The sequence below is a fragment of the Bidens hawaiensis genome, unplaced genomic scaffold (genome assembly GCF_021521415.1).
Source record: "Bidens hawaiensis isolate Kalapana, Puna unplaced genomic scaffold, B.hawaiensis_p1.1 tig00024480_1, whole genome shotgun sequence".
Lineage (NCBI taxonomy): Eukaryota > Viridiplantae > Streptophyta > Magnoliopsida > Asterales > Asteraceae > Bidens > Bidens hawaiensis.
In genome coordinates this window covers 303,364-329,412 of record NW_027493871.1, presented here as the reverse complement: position 1 = coordinate 329,412, position 26,049 = coordinate 303,364, and the positions used below count along the sequence as shown (strand labels likewise).

General features: G+C 36.6%; 1 protein-coding gene and 1 pseudogene across 2 annotated transcripts; one reads left to right on the top strand and one right to left on the bottom strand.

Moving 5' to 3' along the window:
- Positions 1-13,483: 13,483 nt before the first annotated feature.
- Positions 13,484-15,397, bottom strand: LOC143569434 (8-hydroxygeraniol dehydrogenase-like; annotated as a pseudogene). Its single transcript, XR_013141734.1, has 5 exons — positions 15,094-15,397; positions 14,911-15,024; positions 14,108-14,622; positions 13,878-14,031; positions 13,484-13,787 (listed from the first exon to the last, which is right to left on the bottom strand). The product of XR_013141734.1 is annotated as an 8-hydroxygeraniol dehydrogenase-like (transcript).
- Positions 15,398-21,078: 5,681 nt separating this feature from the next.
- Positions 21,079-23,363, top strand: LOC143569433 (mannitol dehydrogenase-like). Its single transcript, XM_077055350.1, has 5 exons — positions 21,079-21,272; positions 21,349-21,462; positions 22,172-22,685; positions 22,765-22,918; positions 23,005-23,363. Exons 1-5 carry the CDS (start codon positions 21,175-21,177, stop codon positions 23,205-23,207), a joined length of 1,083 nt encoding a protein of 360 aa, XP_076911465.1. The 5' UTR covers positions 21,079-21,174; the 3' UTR covers positions 23,208-23,363.
- Positions 23,364-26,049: the final 2,686 nt, after the last annotated feature.

Below are 26,049 nucleotides of genomic sequence, written 5' to 3'. Positions count from 1 at the left end.
ACCTAAATCGATTAAAACTTTGATTGACAAACAATAGATCATGTATTTCGTGTAAAACCTAAAATTAATTGATCATGTATATCGAGTAATAACTAAATCGATTGATCATGTATATCAAGAATTGAGGGAATATTTAGGGGTTTTAGGATAATGGAGAAGTATGACCTGACTGCGAGATTGAATGAGACCAGAGAAACAGAATGTAGAGCGTTTTTCGTGATAGCATGACGATTCGTTGTTTGGTTTTATGGCGAACAACATGATACAAATTATGCTGCGGCGTGGATTGATTTTTTGATGAAGATCGATTGAGATGATTTAGGGAGCGGAGAAGGTAGGGTTACATATTGTGAAAGAAAAGGAAAAAAGAAAGGATGTTAATAATGGTCAATGGAATTCATATTTTTATTTTGAATTATTTTATTACAAAGAAATTACAAGAACTGCATTTTATTTTTGAAAAGAATAGGAATTGACCAATAGAATAGGGTCACGGGGAAGCAAACTAATTTGTTTTAATAGTATAGTAGGATTAGATTGAGAGAAATTGGGATACAGGTGAGATAAAATAGAAATTATAATAACAATTAGTTTTAGTTTCTAAAAATAATAAAAAAAATCTATGGACAATCTTACCCCTATGTATTTTATTAAATCCAATGGTTCAAATTCCTTCATACACTTTTTAAAAAATGTTAACTTCTTATTATAACCTTGTTCTCTCTTTCTCTCTCTCTCTCTCTATCTATATATAGGATTTGATTCATTTCAGAAGTGTTCTTATGGTGAGAAGTGCGAGTAGAGATATTAACCAATCAAATTTTTTCTATTTAATTTGGATTATTTAATTAAAGAAGTATATTAGTAAAAAGTTTAATGAGTTTTGTTTGGTAATTAATACTAATTAATTTTAAGTTACAAATGACTATAAATTTATTTTTATTTTTTAATTTGATTTAATCTTCAAAAAATACATAAAACAAAACCACCATACTCATACTATAAAAAATTACATTAACCATCATAAAAACAAATACCTAAACAAATCATAATATTAACCTACACATCAAAAAACTAGTTCATATTATCACCTACACATATCACAATATTAATATACATGCACATATATAACTAATTCATGGTAACCTACACAAATCACAATATTAACATATATATATCTATAATATATATAAACGAAAACACAAAAATCCTATGTGTCGCGATGTGGTCGCTCCCCCTTTTTTGGAGTCACCAGATTTGCTTGATTTTTAAATGGAGGCTTCTCATGCATTTGACCCGAATTCATGGGTATGGGTCTTACCAAACCCAGATATTCCTTAAACATGTTATAACATCTCATTAAATTAAAAATTATCCTCACCAAATTATTGATGTAAAAATCCTATAAAATAGGATATACTAAAAATTAATATCTTATTTATTTTAAAAAAGATATATATGTATATATATATATATTATTTAAATTAAAAAACCAATTTTATAGTAAAAAAATAAACGGGTCTTGGTTTCATCAAACCATAAGTATATTATTAACTTTCATAAATATTATTTATAATAAAAAACAATTTTATAGTAAATAAATAAACGGGTTTGAGTCTCATCAAAACCATATAGCTTTTAAATCGGGTTATAGCATATCATTTATTTGTGAAACAATTTATCACCAAACCATAAGTATATTATTAACTTTCATACGATAAAAAAATATAAACTTAAAAAAAATATTAGAACAAATAATATAAAACAACCCCCGTAATACGGGGGATAAAAACTAGTATATATATTTATTTATATTTAATTACCTCATGTTATACTCTACCTATTTGTATTTACCTACACAGATCAGAAAATTAACCTACACAAACAAAACTTGTTCATGATATCACATAAAATTAATGGTTTTAACCTAATTAAACTTGTAAAATATTCGCAACGTATGAACACATCATGTTTTTTTATTTTTATTTTCATTATTCTATAATCTATCTTTTATTTGTAGGCAATACGAGTTATGTGTAGGTGAATATTATTTATATGTAGGTGAAAATAAAATGAATTAACAATCTGTGTAGGTGAATACGGTTATGTGTAGGTGACTATTAGTTATGTGTTGGTGAAAACAAAAGAAACAAAATTTGTGTAGATGAAAATAAGTTGTGTTTGTAATACGAGTTACATTTTGATAAAAATAAAAATAACTAACAATTTGTATAATTAAACATGAGCTATATGTAGATTATTGTGTTACTTGTGTACGTGATCAGTTAATTACAATTCACCTACATATACATTTATTTTCATATGTAGGTACGTAAAAGAAATTCAAATAAATCTTATGAAACCATGTAAAAAAATTTTCTTGATTATATTTCATTAAAATTATTCTAAAGGATTTTTTATGTAAAAGTCAATTTATATTTTAATTTACATTTTCTAAAATTTGTAACTTTCTACAAAATTTAATATGAAGAATAATTTAGGAGTAATTAGGGGAATTAATGCTTTGAACAACTAGGAGATAATCAATGGTTGAGATCCACTTCTCGCTATAATATCACTTCTCGCATGATCCATTCCCTATATATATATATATAACATCTACAGTTGTTGTCTATTGTACGACTTTGCTTGTCTTTAGTAGATGTAGATGCTCTTGTAGTCTCTTTCGTAAAAGCGCCCTGATTGTATTTGCAGAGGGTCTTTGCGGGGTGTTACACCTACAGGCCCCCCTTGTCAGTCGATGCAGGACCTTGTTTTCAGGTCGTTTGACTAATTTCTGGCAGTTTCTTCTAAGTTAATTGTGAGGCCTTCAATATCTGAGTTTCGTTTGACTAATTTGCTTATTTGATTGGATGTTTTCCCGGTTTTTTATACGATTTTGTTACCCTTATTTTATAGGGAACGCTTCTCCTTATAAACAATTTCCTTCTCTCTTTCTTCCTTATTTGGATCCGTATTTCTTCAAGTTTCCTCTCTTTTCTTATTAGGTATTTTTATTTTTCTCCACTTTTGATTTCTTCCTTTCCGATCATGTCTAATAAAAACGATATGAAAATTCGTTTTTCCATCAAGGACGAGGATAGTATCAGGAAGGTCGTAGATGAATTTCATGTTCCTTTAGATTTGAATCCCACTAGGGCTCCGTCGGATAAACCTGTTTATACTTTTTCGGCCGGTAAATTCTCTATTTACCCAGCGATTTTTAAGGTAGGCAACTACAAGGTTCCCTTTAGCAGGTTCTTACTTCGTGTGTAATGTTTTTCGAACTTCATATTTCTCAATGTCATCCCATTTCTATTGCTCTCATCCCTCACTTCGAAGTTTTATCCTGTTTGTTTTACAAAACCCCCCCAATTTATCGCTCTTTATGGCTTTTTATCATCTTTCTCGGGCTAGCCACTTGTTTATCTTCGAGAAGCGTAATAATGTTACTCTTGTTACTAACCCGCCGTCAACAAAGGAGATATGAATAGAAGTTTTAATAGAGTCAGTTAAGCCAATAAAAGTAATCTCAAAGGTCGATGCTAAAAGATCACAAAGCCGAAGAGCATCACCGTATATTTTATTTCGATAACAATGCTAACTGATCAGAAAGCTGAAAGAATTACCAAATATCACTTTGATAACAAAAGTGATCAGAGCCATAGAGATGACATATTCTAAAGAATTCACGACAAGCTCAACCAAACTAGGATCAAAATAAAACAAGTCGCTTACTTTTTCGGCAATTGGTTTGAAAGAAAAAGGAGCTCACTAGAAAATCACCCAGGGGGTAAAGTAGGAGTAATTTAGGAAGAAACGTGCAAAATGTCGCCACTGTTGGGCCAACATTAGGCACGGTCATAGTAGAAGCGATCAACAGAGTAAATATGCTCCTTACATGAACAAAGGTGCACAACTATTCCTTCATAACTTTGGACCAAGTTTTTTAAAACCGCGTTCTTTGTCTAATCAATAAAGGGAGTAAAATTATCACCACTAAGGCAAGAATATCCCATATTCCAAGTTTTAAACCTGAAAACAGAGTAATGACCCATTTCTACAAGCAACAAATAAACCAAAAAAGTTAAAACATTTATCAAAGGAAAAGTAAAGGCTTCAGGGTAAATAATAGTCACCCAGGAAGAAGAGGCATTCTTACCAAGGTTCCAGGTGTTTTGAAAATTTATATCGATAAACAGCATGAGTGAGTCGATAGAAGGTGTAAAAATGGTTAACATAAGTAACTTCGTCTGGAGTAACAATGCAAAGCAAATCTACACGTTACTAGAAAAGAGAGATCAAAATAAAGATTTAACAAAGCTGTTGAAGAAGATAAAATCAAAATAACAGCATCCAATAAAAAAGCATAACCATATAAACAAAGCTTTGTCTTCGAACATACAAGAAGAATAAGAAAGGGCATGAGTCAAAGAATCGCATCGTTACATCCACATCCATAGGGAGACACGACAAGTTCAAAGTGGGTAGTGTGAACGAGAACCAAGGAAAAATGGATCTACGTAAAGCCAAGTAAGATAAAGCATCGAAAAAGACATCGTGACGAGTTATGCTGAAGAAGTTAATCAAAAAAGTGTAATAGTGTAAACAGGGCCCCAATTTCTAGCCTATAGGAAGACTAAATCAAGTCGTACAAATCAAAGAATTGCATTTTTGATATCGCACATGTAATGACAACACTCTAATACAAAGAATCGACCAAGAAGGGGGCTACTCACCTCGCATAGGTCAGCTAAAGAAGCCATAAAGCCAAATTAAAAAAAACCCTCAAATTGAGCCATAGAAGCTATCGGATCGATCAATTAAATGGAATGAATCCAAAAAAATCACACTTATTAATTTACAAGTCAGACGACACAAATCCAAAGAGTCGTATCGACTGACTCGAGGACTTGTAGGGGTAACACCCCAAATAACTTAACAAAGCCAGCAGCGTTGCATCAACATGATCAAGCCAAGGGCATCGCATCGACATAACAGAGCTACCCTCCATGCGGATCTATAAGACAGCTGGAGGTAAAAGTGACACAGTTGGAGATTTTAGCGACAACCCTGTAGAGGTAATGTTAGTTTGTATATAAGCAAATAGTCCATTGTAAATCACCATTCAGAAAATGATATAAGTCGTAGTACCCACAAAACTAGTAACAAGAATCCTTACAATAATTAGTCATATGACTACAAACCAAAGCCTCACATTAACTGACTAGGGGGACTTGTAGGGGTAACACCCTGGAAATGGCATCTGCACCCATGGTGAAGCATTGTTACAGAAGAAGCTAGAGAAACATTTACCTTATAATGACAAGAAAGAAGATAGATTACAGCTTGAAAAGTATTGTCCTTAGACGTGGTCAACTATTAGGAATAATAGTACAATTGCAGATGATGTATAGTACGATTGTAGATGTTGTATTATGCTTATATTTAGCCTGTATGCTTGTAACAATGCCCATCATATTATTCAATAATATCACCATACACCTTTAACTGTGTGCTCTCTCTCAAAACTCTCATCATCTTCTCTATCACATCTACCTTAAATCCCTGATAAAGTAGGTATCATTGGAGTTGTATTATCCGGAGGTATTTGCTTTAACAATTGTTATGAAGATGAAATCAAAACCCTGCCCTCCACAACACAAGAAGAATAAAAAGAGGCATAAGTCAAGAGGCCGCATTATTATGTCCGCTTTCATACAGGTAACACCCTAAAAGGTGTGAATGTGGCAGTACAATATACGACAAGGAACTTCAATGTGCGTAATGCGAAGGAGATTCAAGGCAAGGTGGAGCTAAGCAATAGTCAAGAAAGCTAAATTAAACATCAACAAAGGCATAGTGACGAGTTGTGTAAAAAACGCTAATCAACAAAGCAATTATAAACAAAGTGTAATAGTGTAAACAAAGCCCTACCTTCTAGCTTATAGGAAGACTAAATCAAGTCATACAAATCCAAGAATAACATTGTTAATATCGCACATGTAATGACAAAACTCCAATACAAAGAATCGACCAAGAGGGGGCTATTCACCTCGCATATGTCAAGAAGACAGTAAAAACCCTAAAATTGAGCCATAGATGGCCACTTCAAATGGTACGAATCCACAAAATCACACTTATTAATTTACAAGTCATTCGACACGAATCCAAATCGTATCGACTAAATGGGAGACTTGTATGGGTAACACCCCAAATTAGGGGTGTTCAAAATCGAATATCCTGAGTTTCAGATATCCGAAAATAGTGGATTCTGATATCCGAATCCGTATCCGAAATTTCGGATATCCGAAGTTCGGATATCCAAAATTTCGGATCGGATTCAAATATCTGTTCGGATATCTGAATTCATAAAAGAAGAAAAAAATTAAAAGAATAGAAAATAATGCACAATAATTTAATGAATTTACTATCAAAATCTGTTTAAGGATTTTTTCCATAATATATTACAGATCTTGAAGCTCAAAGTAAAAGTAATACTTAATGAATTAAAAATCAAAATCAGTATGGGCCTTTACCGCAATCAATAGATCTTGAAGTTTCATACTCAGTGACTTCGAAATAAAGAAGAATTGGGTTTTAAGAAGCTTCTCAAAGTAGCTTGCAAGCTGCCATTAACATAAAAAACGGAGCAAGGTTGGCGATATGTAGCAGAGAGAGTCGATATAGCAGGCTAGAAGCGGCAGGTTGTGAGGTGACCTCCGACATTGACGGCTCGATAGCTAGAGTTGACGGTGAGAGTTGAACTTGCATGTTTAAAATTGGAAGTGTGAGAGAGTTGATAAAGTTTGTGTTTAGGTTTCCAAAGTCTTACATATTATTAAATATAAAAATAATTTAAAAAACGTTAAATTTAGTATTTTGGATAATTCGGATATCCGAACTATCCGAAAATTCTCAAAATAGCTATCCGAATCCGATACGAGTTTTAAGATATCCGAAATTTCAAATAGTTCAGATTCGGATTTTCTATTAGTTCGGATACGTATTCGAATTCGAATACTTTTGAACACCCCTACCCCAAATAACATAACAAAGCCATCATGGTCGCATCAACATGATTAAGCCAAGAGCATTGAATAAGCATAACCAAGCTAACAACACCGCGTGACATTATAGAGCGACCCTCCAGGCGGATCCGCAAAACAGTTGAAGATATTAAGCGATAGAGCTGGAGATATTAGTGAGAAACCTACAAGAAGGACAAAAGTCGAAAGACCCACAAAAACCAATAATAAGAAGCTTCATATTAATTATTCAAACGACCCAAGACCAAAGCCTCGCATCGACTGGCTATGGGGACTTGCAGGGGTAACACCCCCAGAAACAACATCTACACCAATGCCAAAGCATCATTAGTAAAAAGACAAGGAAATCATCTGCTCACTAAAGAAAAGAATAACGGTCACAGCTGGAAAAGGACAGCCCTTGGACATGGTCGGCCATTAGGAATAATAGTACGATTGTAGATGTTGAATTGTGCTTTTAAATAGCCTGTATACTTATAACAATGCTCATTATGATTCACATCAATAAACAAACACTCTTAACTATGTGTTTCACTATCATACTCATATTACTCTCAAATATCACTCATATCTTCCTCCGTTAGATCAGATCTTAGCCTATAATCGATCTGGCTAGGATTTGCTTTAACAAGTGGGATGTAGGTTGTGATTCCGGCCATAACAAAGGTGCGGCGGAATCAAGTGGAAAATTCTCCGGCCAACGGGGAACAAAATGCTCATCTTCAACCATGTGATGAGAGTACTCACTAGGGAAGAGCAAAATCGGTACGACCGGTACCGAAGTCGATACCGATTTGGTATGCACCGAATCGATACCAAAGTTTTGAGTTTCGGTACCAGTACCGATACGGTACGGGGCTGGTATTTCCCGAATTTTTGCATTCAATACTGGTACCCGTCCCGATCCCGTACTGGTACCGAACCGAATATTTCGATACCGGTACCAAGAATTCACTATTTTTGGGACCGGGACCGGTCGGTACCGGTATGTTCCCGATCTCATCTCTAGTACTCACCTTGTGTTTGTGTACTATCGAAATTGGTGAATCAGTAAGCAGTAATCTGGTTAGGGAAATATTGTTTGTAATCGATAGCACGGTTCGCATGATCTCACCAAGTATTCGAACGTTATCCCCCAACTTTGAATTTCTCCACTTTACTACCTACTTTCGTCACCACAGTGACGATCTCATGCCTGTATTATACAATATAAGGCGTGTGCTCTCTATACTTCAACTTCCAATTTGTGTTATTTACTACTTATTGCATCAAGGCGAATGCTCTCTATCCTTAAAGCAATTTCGCTCTCTTCGGTCGTTTGACTTTGGTGCCACGGGTCTTGACAAATTTCCTCCAAAGATACAATGAAGTAATGTGTGTGGGATCATTAAAAATCTCTAGTACGAAAGAGAGATTAACCCAGACGAACTAGTGAGTGTAACAAAGATTTCTTTTTGTCTTGAAATTGGACTTGGGGTTAATATTGGACCGGTAACACACTGTTGGTCATTGTCGAAACACGAAATGAAAATCTGACCTGATACATGACGATGTTTCCACGGATTTTGAGATGAACGAACCACGTCTTGATCTTCTTCTTCAGCTGCCTGAGACCTGCAATGGTTTTTCGGGGGTGTGGAGGTGACTGCTAAGAAATCCTGAGGATCTCTTGTTCACAGACACAAAAAGTGGTGGTGGCTCTTATTGAGCATGACCCCCTAATAAGGAGGTGGAGACCTCCTTATATAGAGAGCCTCATGGCCACCATCATGATACCCTAATGGGCCTAGCCCAGTTAGGGTTACCTCCACAAAACCCCCTCAGCCCAATAACATTGTATTAGCCCATGTAATAAAATAAGCCAAACATAATAGATTTAGGGCGTAGAACCGGGTTTTAGTACCATACCCCTACAAGCCCCCCAAGTCCAGCGTTGCTCCTGAGCGCGCAAGCGTCTAGGTGGAGCGCTGGACTTTATAAGGTGTGAGGCGGTTTTTTCCCTTTTCTTTGGCCTTGTCTTTATTGTCTTTTGAGTTTTGGGAGGTTTTCTTCATGATGGTGACATGTTGTAATAAAAGCCTGCGCGCGAGGTGACTTACGAGCTATAGGAATAATGAAGCCTGCGCGCATGGCGGCTTACGAGCTATAAGAATAATAAAGCTGGCGCGCGAGGCGACTTATGAGCTATAATAATAGTGGAGCCTGCGCGAGTTGCGGCTTACGAGCTATAATAATAATGAAGCTCGCGCGTAAGGCGACTTACGAGCTATAAGAATAATGAAGCCTGCGCGCATGGCGGCTTACGAGCTATAAGGATAATAAAGCTGGCGCGCGAGGCGTCTTATGAGCTGTATGAATAATAAAGCTTGCGCGCGAGGCGTCTTACGAGCTATATGAATAATAAAGCTTGCGCGCGAGGCGTCTTACGAGCTATAAGAATAATAACAGCCTGCGAGCGAGGCGTCTTATGAGATGTATGAATAATAAAGCTTGCGCGCGTGGCGTCTTACGAGCTATAAGAATAATAAAGCTTGCGCGCGAGGCGTCCTATGAGCTGTAATAATAATGAAGCTTGCGCGTGAGGCGACTTACGAGCTATAAGAATAATAACAGCCTGCGCGCGAGGCGTCTTATGAGCTGTGTGAATAATAAAAGCTTGCGCGTGAGGCGACTTACGAGCTATAAGAATAGTAACAGCCTGCGCGCGAGGCGTCTTATGAGCTGTATGAATAATAAAGCTTGCGCGCGTGGCGTCTTACGAGCTATAAGAATAATTAAGCTTGCGCGCGAGGCGTCTTACGAGCTGTAAGAATAATGAAGCCTGTGCGTGAGGCGACTTACGAGCTATAAGAATAATGAAGCCTGCGCGCATGGCGGCTTACGAGCTATAAGAATAATAAAGCTGGCGCGCGAGGCGTCTTATGAGCTGTAATAATAATGAAGCTTGCGCGTGAGGCGACTTACGAGCTATAAGAATAATAACAGCCTGCGCGCGAGGCGTCTTATGAGCTGTGTGAATAATAAAAGCTTGCGCGTGAGGCGACTTACGAGTTATAAGAATAGTAACAGCCTGCGCGCGAGGCGTCTTATGAGCTGTGTGAATAATAAAGCTTGCGCGCGTGGCGTCTTACGAGCTATAAGAATAATAAAGCTTGCGCGCGAGGCGTCTTACGAGCTGTAAGAATAATGAAGCCTGCGCGTGAGGCGACTTACGAGCTATAAGAATAATAACAGCCTGCGCGCGAGGCGTCTTATGAGCTGTGTGAATAATAAAAGCTTGCGCGTGAGGCGACTTACGAGCTATAAGAATAATAACAGCCTGCGCGCGAGGCGTCTTATGAGCTGTGTGAATAATAAAGCTTGCGCGTGAGGCGTCTTACGAGCGGTAAGAATAATAACAGCTTGCGCGCGAGGCGTCTTATGAGCTGTAAGAATAATAACAGCTTGCGCGCGAGGCGTCTTATGAGCTGCTTTATGTCCCGCGCCACGCGCAGATGTTGCATGCGCGTGCGCGTAGACTGTGATATGTGTGAGCATGTGATGCGTAAGCATGTGTAATATGCGTGAGCATATGTGATGCGTGAGCATATGTGGTGCATGAGCATGTAGTATGAGGATTCCCAACCCTTAAGTTTGGCGCGTAGCCATATGGGATATTATGAGGATTCCCAATCTTTAAGTTTGGCGCGTAGCCATATGGGATATTATGAGGATTCCCAACCTTGAAGTTTGGCACGTAGCCATATGGGACATTATGAGGATTCCCAACCTTGGCGCGTAGCCATATGGGATATTATGAGGATTCCCAACCTTGAAGTTTGGCGCGTAGCCATATGGGACATTATGAGGATTCCCAACCTTGGCGCGTAGCCATATGGGATATTATGAGGATTCCCAACCTTGAAATTTGGCGCGTAGCCATATGGGGACATTATGGGGATTCCCAACCTTGGCGCGTAGCCATATGGGATATTATGAGGATTCCCAACCTTGAAGTTTGGCGCGTAGCCATATGGGATATTATGAGGATTCCCAACCTTGAAGTTTGGCGCGTGGCCATATGGGACATTATGAGGATTCCCAACCTTGGCGCGTAGCCATATGGGATATTATGAGGATTCCCAACCTTGAAGTTTGGCGCGAGGCCTGATGCGCGCATCGCACGGCGATGGAGTGGTGACTCGTGAATGCGCGTGCATGGCGGAGGCTCTTGCGCGAAACCCAGATGGTGGTTTCCGCGGCGGCACATGCACGGCTGCGGAGTGAGAATCCGCGGGCGCGCGTACATGGCGGCGGAAGTCTGGTAATTTCTGGATCTGCAATTTTAGAGTCAGACCTGCAACTTTAGACCTAAAATCCAGGTCTGTGATCTAGATCTAGATCTGTAAATCAGATCTAGGTAGATCTGAAGCTCGGAGCAGATTTAAAACCATCACAGATCCGGAGACCTGATCATTCGAATCAGGCTGTTTCTTTTTGCACAGATCTGGAAGCCTCTTTTAGATCTATGGATCTTTTTGAGCTTTAATAGAACAAGCATTGAAGCCTTTTTCTGTAAACTTCCAGATCTGGGTTTTTCCTGGGAGAGATCTGACAGCCGAGATGAAGATCGAAGGGTAGTTCGTTGCCGTCCCACGGATGGCGCCAATGTCGAAACACGAAATGAAAATCTGACCTGATACCTGACGATGTTTCCACGGATTTTGAGATGAACGAACCACGTCTTGATCTCTTCTTCAGCTGCCTGAGACCTGCAATGGTTTTTCGGGGGTGTGGAGGTGACTGCTAAGAAATCATGAGGATCTCTTGTTCACAGACACAAAAAGTGGTGGTGGCTCTTATTGAGCATGACCCCCTAATAAGGAGGTGGAGACCTCCTTATATAGAGAGCCTCATGGCCACCATCATGATACCCTAATGGGCCTAGCCCAGTTAGGGTTACCTCCACAAAACCCCCTCAGCCCAATAACATTGTATTAGTCCATGTAATAAAATAAGCCAAACATAATAGATTTAGGGCGTAGAACCGGTTTTAGTACCATACCCCTACAGTCATCACCAAAGATATGGCCAAATTTACCTTTTTTCTCCAGTAACACCATCTTTAATAAAAGTCGAAAGTGTTAAAAATATAGTCTCATTTTCAATATAATTCCAAACGTCTTACTAATCTAATTTCATGTTATGTTTGTTTTTCATATTTCTTGCTTCGGGCTTTTATGTAATTCAATCATTCATTGGGCTATCAAGTCCTTCTACATTCAACCCCACTTCAAGTTTATTGCTAAAGTTCACAACCCAAGACAACTTAGTGACCTTCATCTCCGTCGCTTCTCAATCTCCATGCTTCTTGAAGTCGCCATCATGTTTAGCGCTAAGGCGGTTGGCCTTTTGGTACAATGTCTTGGGATTTTAAGATCTCAAGTTCGAAACCTGACTCGATGGGGGTTTCCCACATTGCTAGGTTTCCTCTTTGATGGTGTTCTTGGGTTAATGGAGTCGGAAGGCTCACCCCGGGTATTTGTGTGGTTTCAAACGCTGCTGAAAAAAATGGTTTGCGTTAATCCAGTCATTGCCCTCTTAGTCATGCTTGATTTTGGGAATCACCTCTGTATGGATGATTGTTCTCCTCCCATGGCTACTGCTTTCGTTCATTATCATTAGAATAAGAACGTACAAGAATTCACTTTCTTATATCTTCCATTATTTTTGTATGCTTAAATCATTCAATAAAATATCTGTATTGTTTGTTTTATAGAAAAGCTACTAGCAAAAATAAATAAGGAATCATTACTTTTGCCCATTCCTACCCTATTGGGCCACCCTGGTGATTGATTACAGGTGAACAAATATAAGAGGTAGATCTACAATTAATCCGTCGATGCAGCCTTGTCCCATCTGGCTGGTAATGGAGGTGGTATTGGTGGTCGTTGTCGCAATAATTGAAAACTTTAATATATTAAAAAGATTAGTTTGTTAGTTTAAAATTCATACATTTGCCCGTTTACTTTATTTTCTTTTTCAAGAAGGGGCGAAGCTTAAAGAAGTCAACCTACCATCTAGTGAAAAAAAAGTACTTGTTGATTGTAGCGTGTTAGCGCGCATTTGACTAAAAAACATGGAAAATCAAGGATCTTGGCAACGGGAGCTCTAACTTGAAGTATTGTGCAAGTGCTTAACGTTCATTCGGGCATGACCACAACAATCCTATAAGGCAAGGCTTGGATGCAAGCTACCCGTCAATTAACGGGAACTAGGATTGTCTTGGTTAGTAGTGCCCGCCACTAAACATAAAAAACTAAATATATTTTTATAAGTATTCCGTTAGACATTCACATTTGGAAATCCTTCTCCTGTTAGTTTGACATTAGAGTTTATATTTTAAGCCTTTTTTAACAAACAATATCATTCCGAAAACCATAAATAAGGGCATACAAGTGTACAACCATAACCTCATAATCTCACTTATAACATGGTTACAAATATATAACACGGTTAATACAAATACAACATTCATCAGTTGCTTCAAGAATAAACCTATTCAGCCCTTGATCGAGTTCGCCACATCGATCACGAACCGGTACCTCACATCAGATTTCAACAACCTCTCCATGGCTGTGTTCACATAGTCTATCGGTATTTTCTCTATATCCGCAGTTACACCATGCTCTGCTGCAAAATCAAGCATCTCTTGAGTCTCTTTTATTCCACCAATATTACTACCCGCAACAAAGCTTCCTCCCTGTTACAACAAAATATAATTTATTCCACCATTTTTCCAAATTTCATCAGCTTGCAAAAAGAGAATTTAATCGTTAAAATTGTTACCCCCGATCAAAGAAAATGCTGCTACTTCAAGTGGTTTATCAGGTATTCCAAGAACAACAAGCTTTCCATGTGGTTTAAGTGCACTAAGCAGTGGTGCAATCGGATGATTTGCAGACACCGAATCGATGATCCCATCAAGTTTACCCCTAACCGCCTATTAACACAATCATACAAAACCCAAATCAAAATCCAAAACTTAGTTAACAAATCAAAAATCATTAACCGGTTACCTGCATCTGTTGTTCGTCTTTGCTGATTATAAAATGATCAGCTTTAAGTCCTTCAATTGCTTCTTTCTTCTTAGCAGCACTGGTGCTGAAGACAGTAACTTCAGCACCGAAAGCCTTAGCCATCTTGACCGCAACATGGCCGAGCCCACCAAGCCCAACCACACCCACTTTGGTACCAGGCTTGTCTAGCCCAAAGTACCTAAGGGGGCTGTAGGTTGTGATTCCGGCGCACAGCAAAGGTGCGCCGGAATCAAGTGGCAAATTCTCCGGCCAACGGAGTACAAAAATGCTCATCTGCAACCATGTGATCAGAGTACCCACCTTGTGTCTGTGTACCATCGAAATTGGTGGATCCGTAAGTGGTAATCTGCTTCGGGCAATATTGTTCATAGTCGATAGCACAGCTTTCGCATGATCTGCATGATCCGACCAAGTATCCGACCCCAACGTTATCCCCAACTTTGAATCTCTCCACTTTGCTGCCTACTTCCGTCACAACACCCACGATCTCATGCCTGTATTAGTAAGAGGACACATTATGTACGTAGATACCGTCACTATATATCATCTTGTAAACTTTAATTACAACAATCAATACAACTTACAATCTTTTACACACACAAAGGTGTTAATATTAATCGGATTATCAGTGTAAGATAAGATCTAACTTAGCAAATGAATACATATCAAAACTCACTAGTGTTAAAAAAAAAGTCTTGTGTTTGATGATCATTCAAAATATCAACTTTTAACTGAAAAAAATCAAAATAAAAGGTAAACAGACAACAAGCTGTAAATTGTACCCTGGGACAACCGGGTACTTGGTGATCCCCCAGTCATTCTTGACAAAGTGAAGATCAGAGTGACATATTCCACAATAAAGAACTTTGAACCTCACATCTTTCTCGCCAGTAACCCTGTAAAAATTAGTTATGAACACCATGAATTATAATATACTGAGCAACAAAAGTATGAAGAATATATACCTTCTGGAGAAGGTGAGAGGGGAAAGTGATCCGCTGGTGTCGCGTGCAGCATAACCGAAGGACTTGATCGGATGCTCGGATTCCGGTGAGGTGGTCATTGTTATAGAGAGTTGTGGATTGGAATGGTGGGTTGAGTGGATATAAATAGGCCAACGGGCACCTGGACCCCGTAAGCTGTTGTTGCATACAAGTGAATTTATATTATCAACTATTTGTATTCATATTACCAATTATTGAACCCTTTATTATGTAAAATGGAGCATATTGAGGATGTTAAACGTGGGAGAGCCAACCAAACCAACATGAAACATGGTTGGTTAATATAGAGTTGTCAAATACAAATTTGATGTTTGTTTCCGTATAGAAAGAAGTCAAGAACATGATTTTCTTTCAAAAATTGTTGAAAACTTTACGGTTTTTGTTGAAACTTACTTTTATGTTTTTGGTGCATATGCTTTTAGATAAATAACTTACGGTTTAAATAACGTATTTATTTTTACAAGTCGAACCAAGCTGAGATAGGGTCAACTTGAACTCGGCTCATTTTACAACTAGGTCGATTTTGAGTTAGTGAGTTACGAGATTTTATCTATTTGAACATGAAGGAAGGAATACGATGACTTTCAAGTAGGTTTTAAAAGAATAAAAAGTTCTTTCTAATAAAGATTTATATTTGAATAAATATTTATTCTCTTGATATATTTATGATTGTGCTTTATCGATGGTGGAAAATATCTTGATACTATGCATAAACCATCAAAGCTAAGGTTGAATATATTTGTAAACTTTATTAACGCATGTGTGTTTCCACGTGATGTTCCTTTCTAGAAAGGACCAGGTATAAAGGTAAATTAGAAATATTGAGGATTTTTTCTAAAAAACAAATGCCCTAATCTAACGGCATCTTCATAACAAAGTAAATTGCAAGTTCAAATCATACGTTTTCCTTTTTTTAACGGCTTATTATTTCCCTATTAAATAAAAACAAATAAAAGAATTTAATTATAATAAAGAGACAGTAAGCGGATAACAAGCTGCGTCGCCACCCATTTTGAATGGCAAAACCGATTTACTGAAAATAAAGTTACATTCTTCAGCATTATTGAGTTACTGTGCACAGGCCCGGCCCATAAGGAGGACGGGGAGGGCTATGGCCCAAGGCCCATCATTTTTTAGGGCCCATAAAAAAATTCTTAATTTATTATATAGAAATCAAATCCATATATAAAGCACGAAATATCAGCTGGTTCAGTTGGTTTCAAGCCATTTAATGAAGTTGCAGGTCAGTGTTCGAGTCTCTTTTCCTACATATACTTTTACTAAGTTTTTTGGATGTTATATGTGTAAGGTTGAAAGGCAAGCCCACCATTAAAATTTGAGTTCCGCCTTAAACTTAAATAAATGCATGTTATTTTTTTTATTTGTTTTTTTTAATGCCAAATATTAACGAAAAAGAAACGGTGCTTCAAGCGAGACCCAAACATACAAAGTTCAAGAAAGAAATGCAATTCATTAACAACATATGATAGTTCAAGAAAGAAATACAATCCATTAACAACACATGCTAGACCAATTTTATGAGTCTTATGTTTTGTTAATTCATCTTTTAAGACTTTATTATATACGTTTAAAAAATAAAAAGATACTTTAATTTTAAATAAACAATGTTTTGACTCTCATTATTCGTTTAGATATTCTTTGCCATAATACCTGTTGTTTTGTTTATTGATATCACAATTACCCTCGTAATATTGATTTTTTATAACAAGTTATTGAGTACATAAATTTTTGGGGCCTAACCTTTTTACCTTGCCCCGAGCCCTCAAATTCTTAAGGATTCTCGGAGACGGCCCTGACTATGCACGACCTGCTGAACAATTTTCAAAAAAAGTATAAGTCACCCATGAAGCTCCGCCAAATGAGATCGCATATTTTTAGTAGTACGAGTTTTGAATTTGACAACAAATTATTATATATTAAAGAGAGGATCCCCAAACACACACACATATAAAAATACTATTCAATTTACTATTCAATTGTGTAGAATTTTATTGTATTTTATCTTATTTTCTTATTAATTAATAACTTTTACTAAATATTTATTATCTATATTTAATTATTTATATATTGTTTAACTTTTCTAAAAATACATTAGAGATCTAGTTTTTATTCCCCCTTACTGTTTTTTCAACTAATTATAAAATTTAACAAACTAAATTTTAAACTTTAAATTTGGACAAGTGTTGACTTTACATGTTTTATTTGTCGGTTAAACTATTTTTTTAAAACTTTGTTTTCGTATTTCTTATAGTTGATCTTACAGTACCTAAAACTTTTATCATGATTTAAAAATATCTAGTCATCACATGTTTTTATATCCACGCTTCGACGTTTGATACGGAGCCTTTAAAATATGGTTTTGTGTCTTACAAATTCATGTTTACGAATTTGTGTTGGTGTCGTTGATACTAACAGAATTTGCATCAGTTAGCAGCTGTAACATGCCGGGTTTTTTGGTTTTACATATGATAATTTGTTGTATTTTGGCGTTGACAGGTTTATTTATTTTGTTTGGTCCCGATATCGTAACCTGATAAATGATGATTTCACGTTAACTTGCAGCGCGTTCGTGGTTTTACGTTTTGACATGTTATTTTTTGGCTTGGTTCAATAGTCCCGTCGCGAAACGCGGGTTCTAAATCCTAGTACTAAATACAAATATCAACAAATTTTGGCTAGAAATTTATTCAACAATATCCAGTGTTGTTGAAACCGGACCGGACCGGCCGGTCGAACCGGTCTGACCGGGATTCGGTCCACCGACCGGTCCGGTTCACATAGTTCGCTCGGCTGGCAGGGAACCAGCCGGTCCGAACCGGTTCAGCCGGTTGAACCGGAAAACAGGACCGGTTGAACCGGTTTTCTAAAAAAAAAAATTTTTTTTTTGAAAAAATCATTTTTTAAGCTTGATCCGTCATTTTTTTGCCAAATTTGTTCGGCCGGTCCGACTGGTTGAACCGGTGAACCGGTAGGCTATCCGGTTCGGTGTCCGGTCCGGTTATGAAAACATTGACAATATCTGGTTAAAGTGTATGTATGTACTTTTATGTGTGTTTTTATCTCAAATTGGGTGTTCATCAAACTGAATCGAACCAGAATTCAGGAAGTTCAAAATCAAATTTGATTCAGTTTAGTTTTCGACCGAATACCCAAAAATCTAATTCTTAGTATGAACAAAATTCAGATTTCTGAAACCAATAACCAACCCAAAAAAATACCAAAAATCTAATTCGTAATACGAACCAAATTCGGATTTCCGAAACCAATAACCAAACCAAAAAAAAAAATATTTCGCAGTTCGGTTTCGGTCGAAAAACAAATATGTAATTTGTTTATGCTTTAACCAATTTTGATTTAGTTTTATTTTCGATTTAATTGGCTTGCAACTCATGAACACCCTAAGATGGATGCCATGGGATTAATACTTTGTTTTGTGTGTTTGAGGTCTCTTTTATAAGCGAGACAAAATCAACACGATCAACGAAGAACTATGTACCCACAATCGTAGGTGGATGCGGCGTCCTTAACAATCACGAGGGCCGTTACTATAATGTTACTCGATAACACCTTGTTAACAAATTAAGGATGTGTTGGTAGCGCTCGTTGTACTTATCGACCATCTTAGGTTGAGGCATCATATTAACCTCTCACTTGACGAGAAGTATATTTATTTTGATATATCAGTATGGTTGAAGCCAATTAATCTTGAAAGTAAGGAAGCCTTAGGTCCTTTTCAATGTGGTGTAGTGGTAGAAAGCATGGGTTTATCAATATAGACTCAGGTTCAATCCTTGCTACAAACTGAACTTGTTAGAATCTTCAAAGTTCACTCGGTAATATCATCGTACATATATGCATATGTATGCTTTAACCAAAACTCGTGTGAGAACCCCAGCCTTTGCGATTTCATATACATGACAGATTATTCTCTATCGAAAACTCGTTACAAGTTTGGAAAGTAAGTATAATTTGGAGAATCTCCTTACACTCATTCAAATTCCACCAAAGCTCTACTTATCAGACTACCCTGACTCAAAGTACCTTACTCAAAGTGCCAAACACTATTGCATGATGTTTCGTCGAAACTACCTTGGTGCATGCTTAGAGGTGCCCAAGTGGTTATGTTTCAAAATCTGATTTGTTATGCCTTCAATGGTTTTTTTTTCTTTTTCTTTTCTATTTTGAAGATATTTTTGTCAAATATACACATTGGTGGTGGTCAAAATATGATAAAATGGGTCATTGGTTGTATGGACATGAGAAGGATGTGGAATGTTTCATATGTATACTTTTGGCTGGATAAGTGGATGACTATATATTGAGTATGAGATTTTTGAGATTATATCCTCTACAAGTGGGTGTATGATGCGACGACGTTTGGAGATAACTTTTATTAAGGACAAAGTTTAGTGGAAGAGGTTAGGAGGAATTGAATGAGTGTAAAGAGATTCTCCAAATTATACATCCATATCAAAATCGCAAGAATTTTTTTATAGAAAACAGAATTGTAATCTATCACTGCTTGCTAACTCAGGGAGCACTTGAAAACCGAGAAAACATTCGAGTTTTGACCGACTCTTTATCGTTTATTACTGAATTAATGAAAAACACAAATTACAAAAAACAGAGAATTAAGTAGGTTGGAATGGCCTGTATGACGTGGTCATTTGGAGTCATGCATGAGGGTAGAATGGGGGCACGATATTCCTCACCTACCCTTGAGTGATAGACTATCCACGTAGGACCAGTGGGGGTGGGGGGGGGGGGGAATGAACCACACCCGGTAGTCTAGTTGGCCGCCTCCAACATATGGCTTAGGCTTCCTTACTTCCAAGATTCACCGACCCCAATCATAAATATATTATCAAGATAAACATATTTCTTGTAAAGTGAGAACTTAATATGATGCATTGATCTCAATGTGTCAATAGGTACGATTAGTGTTATCAACACATCCTTTGTTAACAAAGTGTTTCCAAATACCGTCATAGCAACCGCCCTTGTAATTTTTGTGGGCGTTTTATCAACCTACGTTTGTGACAATGTATGACATCTTAATACGTCATGCCACACATTTGATAACCACTTGGTTTGATGCGTAACGAACGCAAAAGTGTATCCACACTTTAACAGAGAATAAGATATTATGAAATGCATTTATAGGGCTTCAATAGGTTGAGTTTATAGTGAATTTAACTATTTGTCGTGAAACTCATAACTAGTACTTGTTACAATATGAGATTTCTTTCAGAGCATGTTTCCTGAGAGACTTCCGATTCTGCTCACACCTAAGGAATTTATTCGATCTTGCGCTTAGCCCTTGTCGTGAATATGCCATTGAACCTCTAGAGCATTTTTATTATTCCAAAATTTCACCATATTTCTCATTTGATTTACCTTTGCTTGACCCTTTCTAGAAAGGGATATCACGTGGAAACACAAATGTATATTGAAGCTTACCAAAATAGTCAACCACGAATAAAGGTGCAATGAAATACATCTCATCAAAAACCTTTCACTTTATTAAAATTTTGGTTAATAAGAAATAATAATCAAAGTCATCTGTCTTGTATTTCTTTTTGACAAACAAACAAACATCTGTCTTGTATTTCAACCTTCCAAACAATGCAATCTGCGTTTTACAAATATTACACTAATATTATTTAAAATGTTGTGTAAAAACGTACAAAAGTAAAATAAATTATTTTAACTAAAACGATAAATACAAGGAAATAAATCAGTAAAATAAATTCCAATAATATATCTTTTCAATAAAAAGTAAAACCATACCATTTAAGAAAGAAGAATATATACTTGGTGTTTCAACCAATCACGTAATCAATGTCGGTTGACCGTCCAACAAAAATGATATGCACAAAATTCAAAGGGTTGGATGATTTTAATATGAACGCTCGGAAATAACTAGCATCACTCATATGCCATTGCTTACGTAGTTGGCAGTTGGCCTATTTATATCCACTCTTAAACCATCATTTTAATCATACACAACTCTTTCCAACAATGACCACCTCACCGGAAACCGAGCATCCGATCAAAGCCTACGGTTATGCTGCTCGTGACACCAGCGGATCACTTTCTCCTCTCACCTTTTCCAGAAGGTATATATTCTTCATTCGTTTGTTGCTTAGTTTATTTTAATTCATATTGTTCATAAATATTGTTAAATATTTACAGGGCTACTGGTGAGAAAGATGTGAGGTTCAAAGTTCTTTACTGTGGAATATGTCACTCTGATCTTCACTTTGTCAAGAATGAATGGGGGATCACTAAGTACCCAGTTACTCCAGGGTATTGTTTTCTTCTTACACTTTTGGTTAGAAATGATTTTATCATATATGAGGGGTTTTTGATATATCAGGGTGTAGTTGGGAGTAGGGGTGTTGATTATTCGGTTTGAAACTGATTAAATAGAAAATCAAACTGAACCGAATTCTTATTAAATTATTTGGTGTGGGGTCTTAAGTATACTAAATTTTGTTTCATTTCAGTTTGGTTTTCGGTTTAATTATGGCTTTTACAATTTTATAAAATGATGAATTTTGTTAAGCAAATAACCAATTAAGAGTTTCGGACTTTCGGTTAACCAGTTTGGGAATTGATTTTTTGGGTTTTAACGATAAACGAATAGCTAGTTTTGGGATTGAATTTAGTTATTCTGTCTGAGACCGATTATACTGAAAACTAATTTGGACTGAATTATACTGAGAAAAACTAAACCAAAGTCTTATTCGATTATTCAGCTCGGGTTGTAGTGGTACAGAATTAATATTTAGTTATTCAGTTTGGTTTTTGGTTAACCGAATAAACTATGTATATCAATTAAGAGATTCAGTTATTCGGTTTTCCAATATAGAGGTTTATTTGGGAGTTGTAAACTTGTAATCCTAACCGAATAACTAATATAGAATTTATTTGAATCATACTGATTTTGGTTCTGCAAAATTTGAAACATAAAAACTTTTTGTGTTAAATTTGTATTTTCATTTATATAATGTAGGCATGAAATTGTTGGTGTGGTGACTGAAGTAGGCAACAAAGTGGAGAAATTCAAAATTGGTGATAAAGTTGGGGTTGGATGCTTGGTGGGATCATGCAAATCATGCCAAAGCTGTACTGATAACTATGAACAATATTGCCCTAAACAGGTTGGCACTTACGGTGCCGTTAACTTTGATGGTACACGCACATACGGTGGCTACTCTGATCACATGGTTACAGATGAGCATTTTGTCCTCCATTGGCCCGAGAATTTGCCACTTGATTCCGGTGCACCTTTGTTGTGCGCCGGAATCACAACCTACAGCCCACTCAAGTACTTTGGGCTAGACAAGCCTGGTACCAAAGTGGGTGTGGTTGGGCTCGGTGGACTTGGTCATGTTGCGGTCAAGATGGCTAAGGCTTTTGGTGCTGAGGTTACTGTTTTCAGTACTACTGCTGCTAAGGAGAAAGAAGCAATTGAAGGACTTAAAGCTGACCATTTTATAATCAGCAAAGACGAACAACAGATGCAGGTAATAGATGGTTAATGATTCTTGATTTGTTAACTAAGTTTTGGGTTTTGATTTGGGTTTTGTTTGATTGTGTTAATAGGCTGTTAGGGGTACACTTGATGGGATTATCGATACGGTGTCTGCAGATCATCCGATTCCACCGTTGCTTAGTACACTTAAACCACATGGAAAGCTTGTTCTTGTTGGAATACCTGTTAAACCGCTCGAAATAGCAGCATTTTCTTTGATCGGAGGTAACAATTTCGGCGATTAAATTATGCTTTTACCAGCTGATGAAATTTGGTAAAATGGTGGACTAAATTATATTTGGTTTTAACAGGGAGGAAGCTTGTTGCGGGTAGTAATATTGGTGGAATAAAAGAGACTCAAGAGATGCTTGATTTTGCAGCCGAGCATGGGATAACTGCAGATATAGAGATTATACCAATAGACTATGTGAACACAGCTATGGAGAGGTTGCTGAAATCTGATGTGAGGTATCGGTTTGTGATCGATGTGGCGAACTCGATCAAGACTGAATAAGTTGATTCTTGAAGTTCTTGACGAATGTTCTGTTTCTCTTAGTTTTATATATATGTGGTCATGTTGTTATGAGAATGCGAGTCTGAGGTTAAGTTTGTATGCATTTGCTTATGGTTTTGGAATGAAATTATTTATTAAAAAGACCTAAAAGGCTAAGGGTTGTTTCTTTACATCTGAATGAAACCATTCAGATGATTCATTCAGACTTCAGACTGTTTGGTTCCAAACAGAAAAACATTTGAATGGTTAAAATTATGTCTGAATCATTCAAATTTGTTGTTGTTGCTGAATAGGACAGAGGTTATTTCAGACCTGACTCATTCAGATCTGAATGAACCAAACTATAAAGTCTGGTGTGATCATTTGGTTCTTTTCTTATGTATCCATGTGTCCTGTGTTATTTAGTTTAGTTGCTGGTTTAATGGAACATCAATAAAATCTTTTGAGTTATTATTTTAACCATATAAAATGTGAAATACGAACAACACTTCTATTGTATATAACGAGATGATTAGCACTTGAAAACAATAAAAAATGACCATATTACCCTCATTCGCTTACAAGCGAAAGGGTCCTTCGCTTATTGAAAGCTTCTGTCTCATACGCTTCACCTAAGCAGGGAATGAAGTCCCATTCGCTTAGGATCATCATCGTATGATTCATACGCTGACAATATGGTCAACAAAAGTCAACACATTACCAACTCATCCATTCGCTTAATCAACATAAGTTTTTGGGTCAGCATATACGCTTCACCTAATTAACACACATTGTTTTAAACTTTCGGCATTGCGTCAAAAAAGTTTTTGGGTCAGGTTATATGCTGTAGGGGGGTCGGCCGACCCCTGTGAAGAAAAAATAAATAGTGTTATTGTAGTGTTAAAATCCTAACCGACCACTGTGAAATTTTGACACCGACTCCTATGAAATTTCCAAGAACCCAAACCAAATATAATTCCTGAAAGATGGTTAGCTGTTTTTTCCGGTCACGGTGGTGCAGCGGCGTTGTACAACTGAACATGGGTGAGACTGTGAGAGTGGGACGTTGATGATGAAGATGTTAAAGTAACCTAATAATTTAATATCAATATAATGGGCTTTTAGTTGGTAAGTATTGCCCAGTAAAAAATAATAGGCCCATCACAATTTACAGACACTATTTAACTATCACACTCAAAGGTATATTAATTAGGAGTTCTAGGTAGTTTTAAGTTTTAACTCAACCTTATTAGTGAAAAGTATATATTAAGGGGGTATTTGGGATTGCTTATTTTTACCAACTTATAACTTAATAACTTTTTAAAAAGTAATAAGGTGTTTGGAATTGCTTATATTGTGAGAGGTAAAGTTTCATAAGTTACACTGTTGTAATTTATTAACTTAATGAAAAGTTATAAGGAGGTAAAATAAGGAATCCCAAACACCCCCTAATATTTAATGATAAAAATAAAAGAGTAGTTTAACCACTTATTTTTTTTATTAATTTAATTACATTGAACCATATTATACGGTACATTGTACTAAAACGATATGAAATGAGCCTATCTTCTCTCATACCGAACTTTTGGGACCTAGCGAATTGTGATCTCCATTTATGTTCTGATATGCGTAATCAAATGAGTGATGAAAATATAAGCGATAGTTGTATGCACCTGAAGTCTGATAGTTGTATTTTAATTATACATTTATAATGACGTTTCACGTATTGTTTTTTGGTTGTAGATATTTCGTTTATTATTTTTTTTATTTGACCCGACCCTATTTGACCCGACTAAAACAACCAAACTGGACCCAAAAAAAGTTTATATATTGATTTGACCCGACCTGAACAACCAAACCGGACCAAAAAAATTTATATAACTGAGTACCGACTTAAAAAAATTTCCGACCCATGTGAGAAAATTTTCTGGATCATCCACTGCATATAACACCATGGCATAAAAAAACTAAGACACATCAATATGTTAATTTCACTTCTACAATTTTAAGCAAAAACTTCTTTCTAACAAAACGTGAACCTATTCATCAAATGGTCATAATGTTGGTGGTTTTTTCAGGTTGAAAAGAGATGAATGGGAAACGTGTGTGCAAGTGGAAGATTCAGGGTGGAAGCAGAATGCTCATCCGGTTGTGAAACTTTACGCGGAGACAGCGGATGGTTGATATGAAAGATACATCAATGGTGTGGTGTTATGAAGATGCATATATTGATTTTGGATCTTGTCAAGCTAAAGAGCATCTTGATCATTTTGAAAGTGTGCTTGCTTGCTAATGAACCAGTTAATGTCAAAAGAGGACAGATTGTATTGGCATATGCGTTAAAATTTAACACAAATAACTCTTTATAAAATTATCTTACTATACGTTGTTGGTGGTGTAATATGTGTTTTCATCATTGGTTGATGTTTAGGACAAGTATTACCCAACAATAAGTTGATACAAATCACATGTCGTGACAAAAACAAATTGCTTTGGGCTTATGAGGTGAATTTTAGCAATCATTATTTTATTTTTTATTTTTTCTAATTTTATCAGTTGAGTATATTATTGTTTCGCCAAAGGTGTTACAGGAATGATATTTTTATTTGTTATATATTTTAATACATTACTATCCTCAATTTTGCAGAGAAACATGGTGCATGTTCCTCCTAGGTAAGTGACAGGCTGCAAACATAAGTATATAAATATTTCGCTTCCGCTCTCAATTTGTATTTTAAGTATAAATATTACGGTAAGTTTTATTTTCTTTTCCGGAAATTTAGTTGCTTCTTAGGCTCCATTGTTTATAGTAATGTAACATATAAACAGGTGTTTACGGTCCGATTTTTAGGTTTAATCGTTA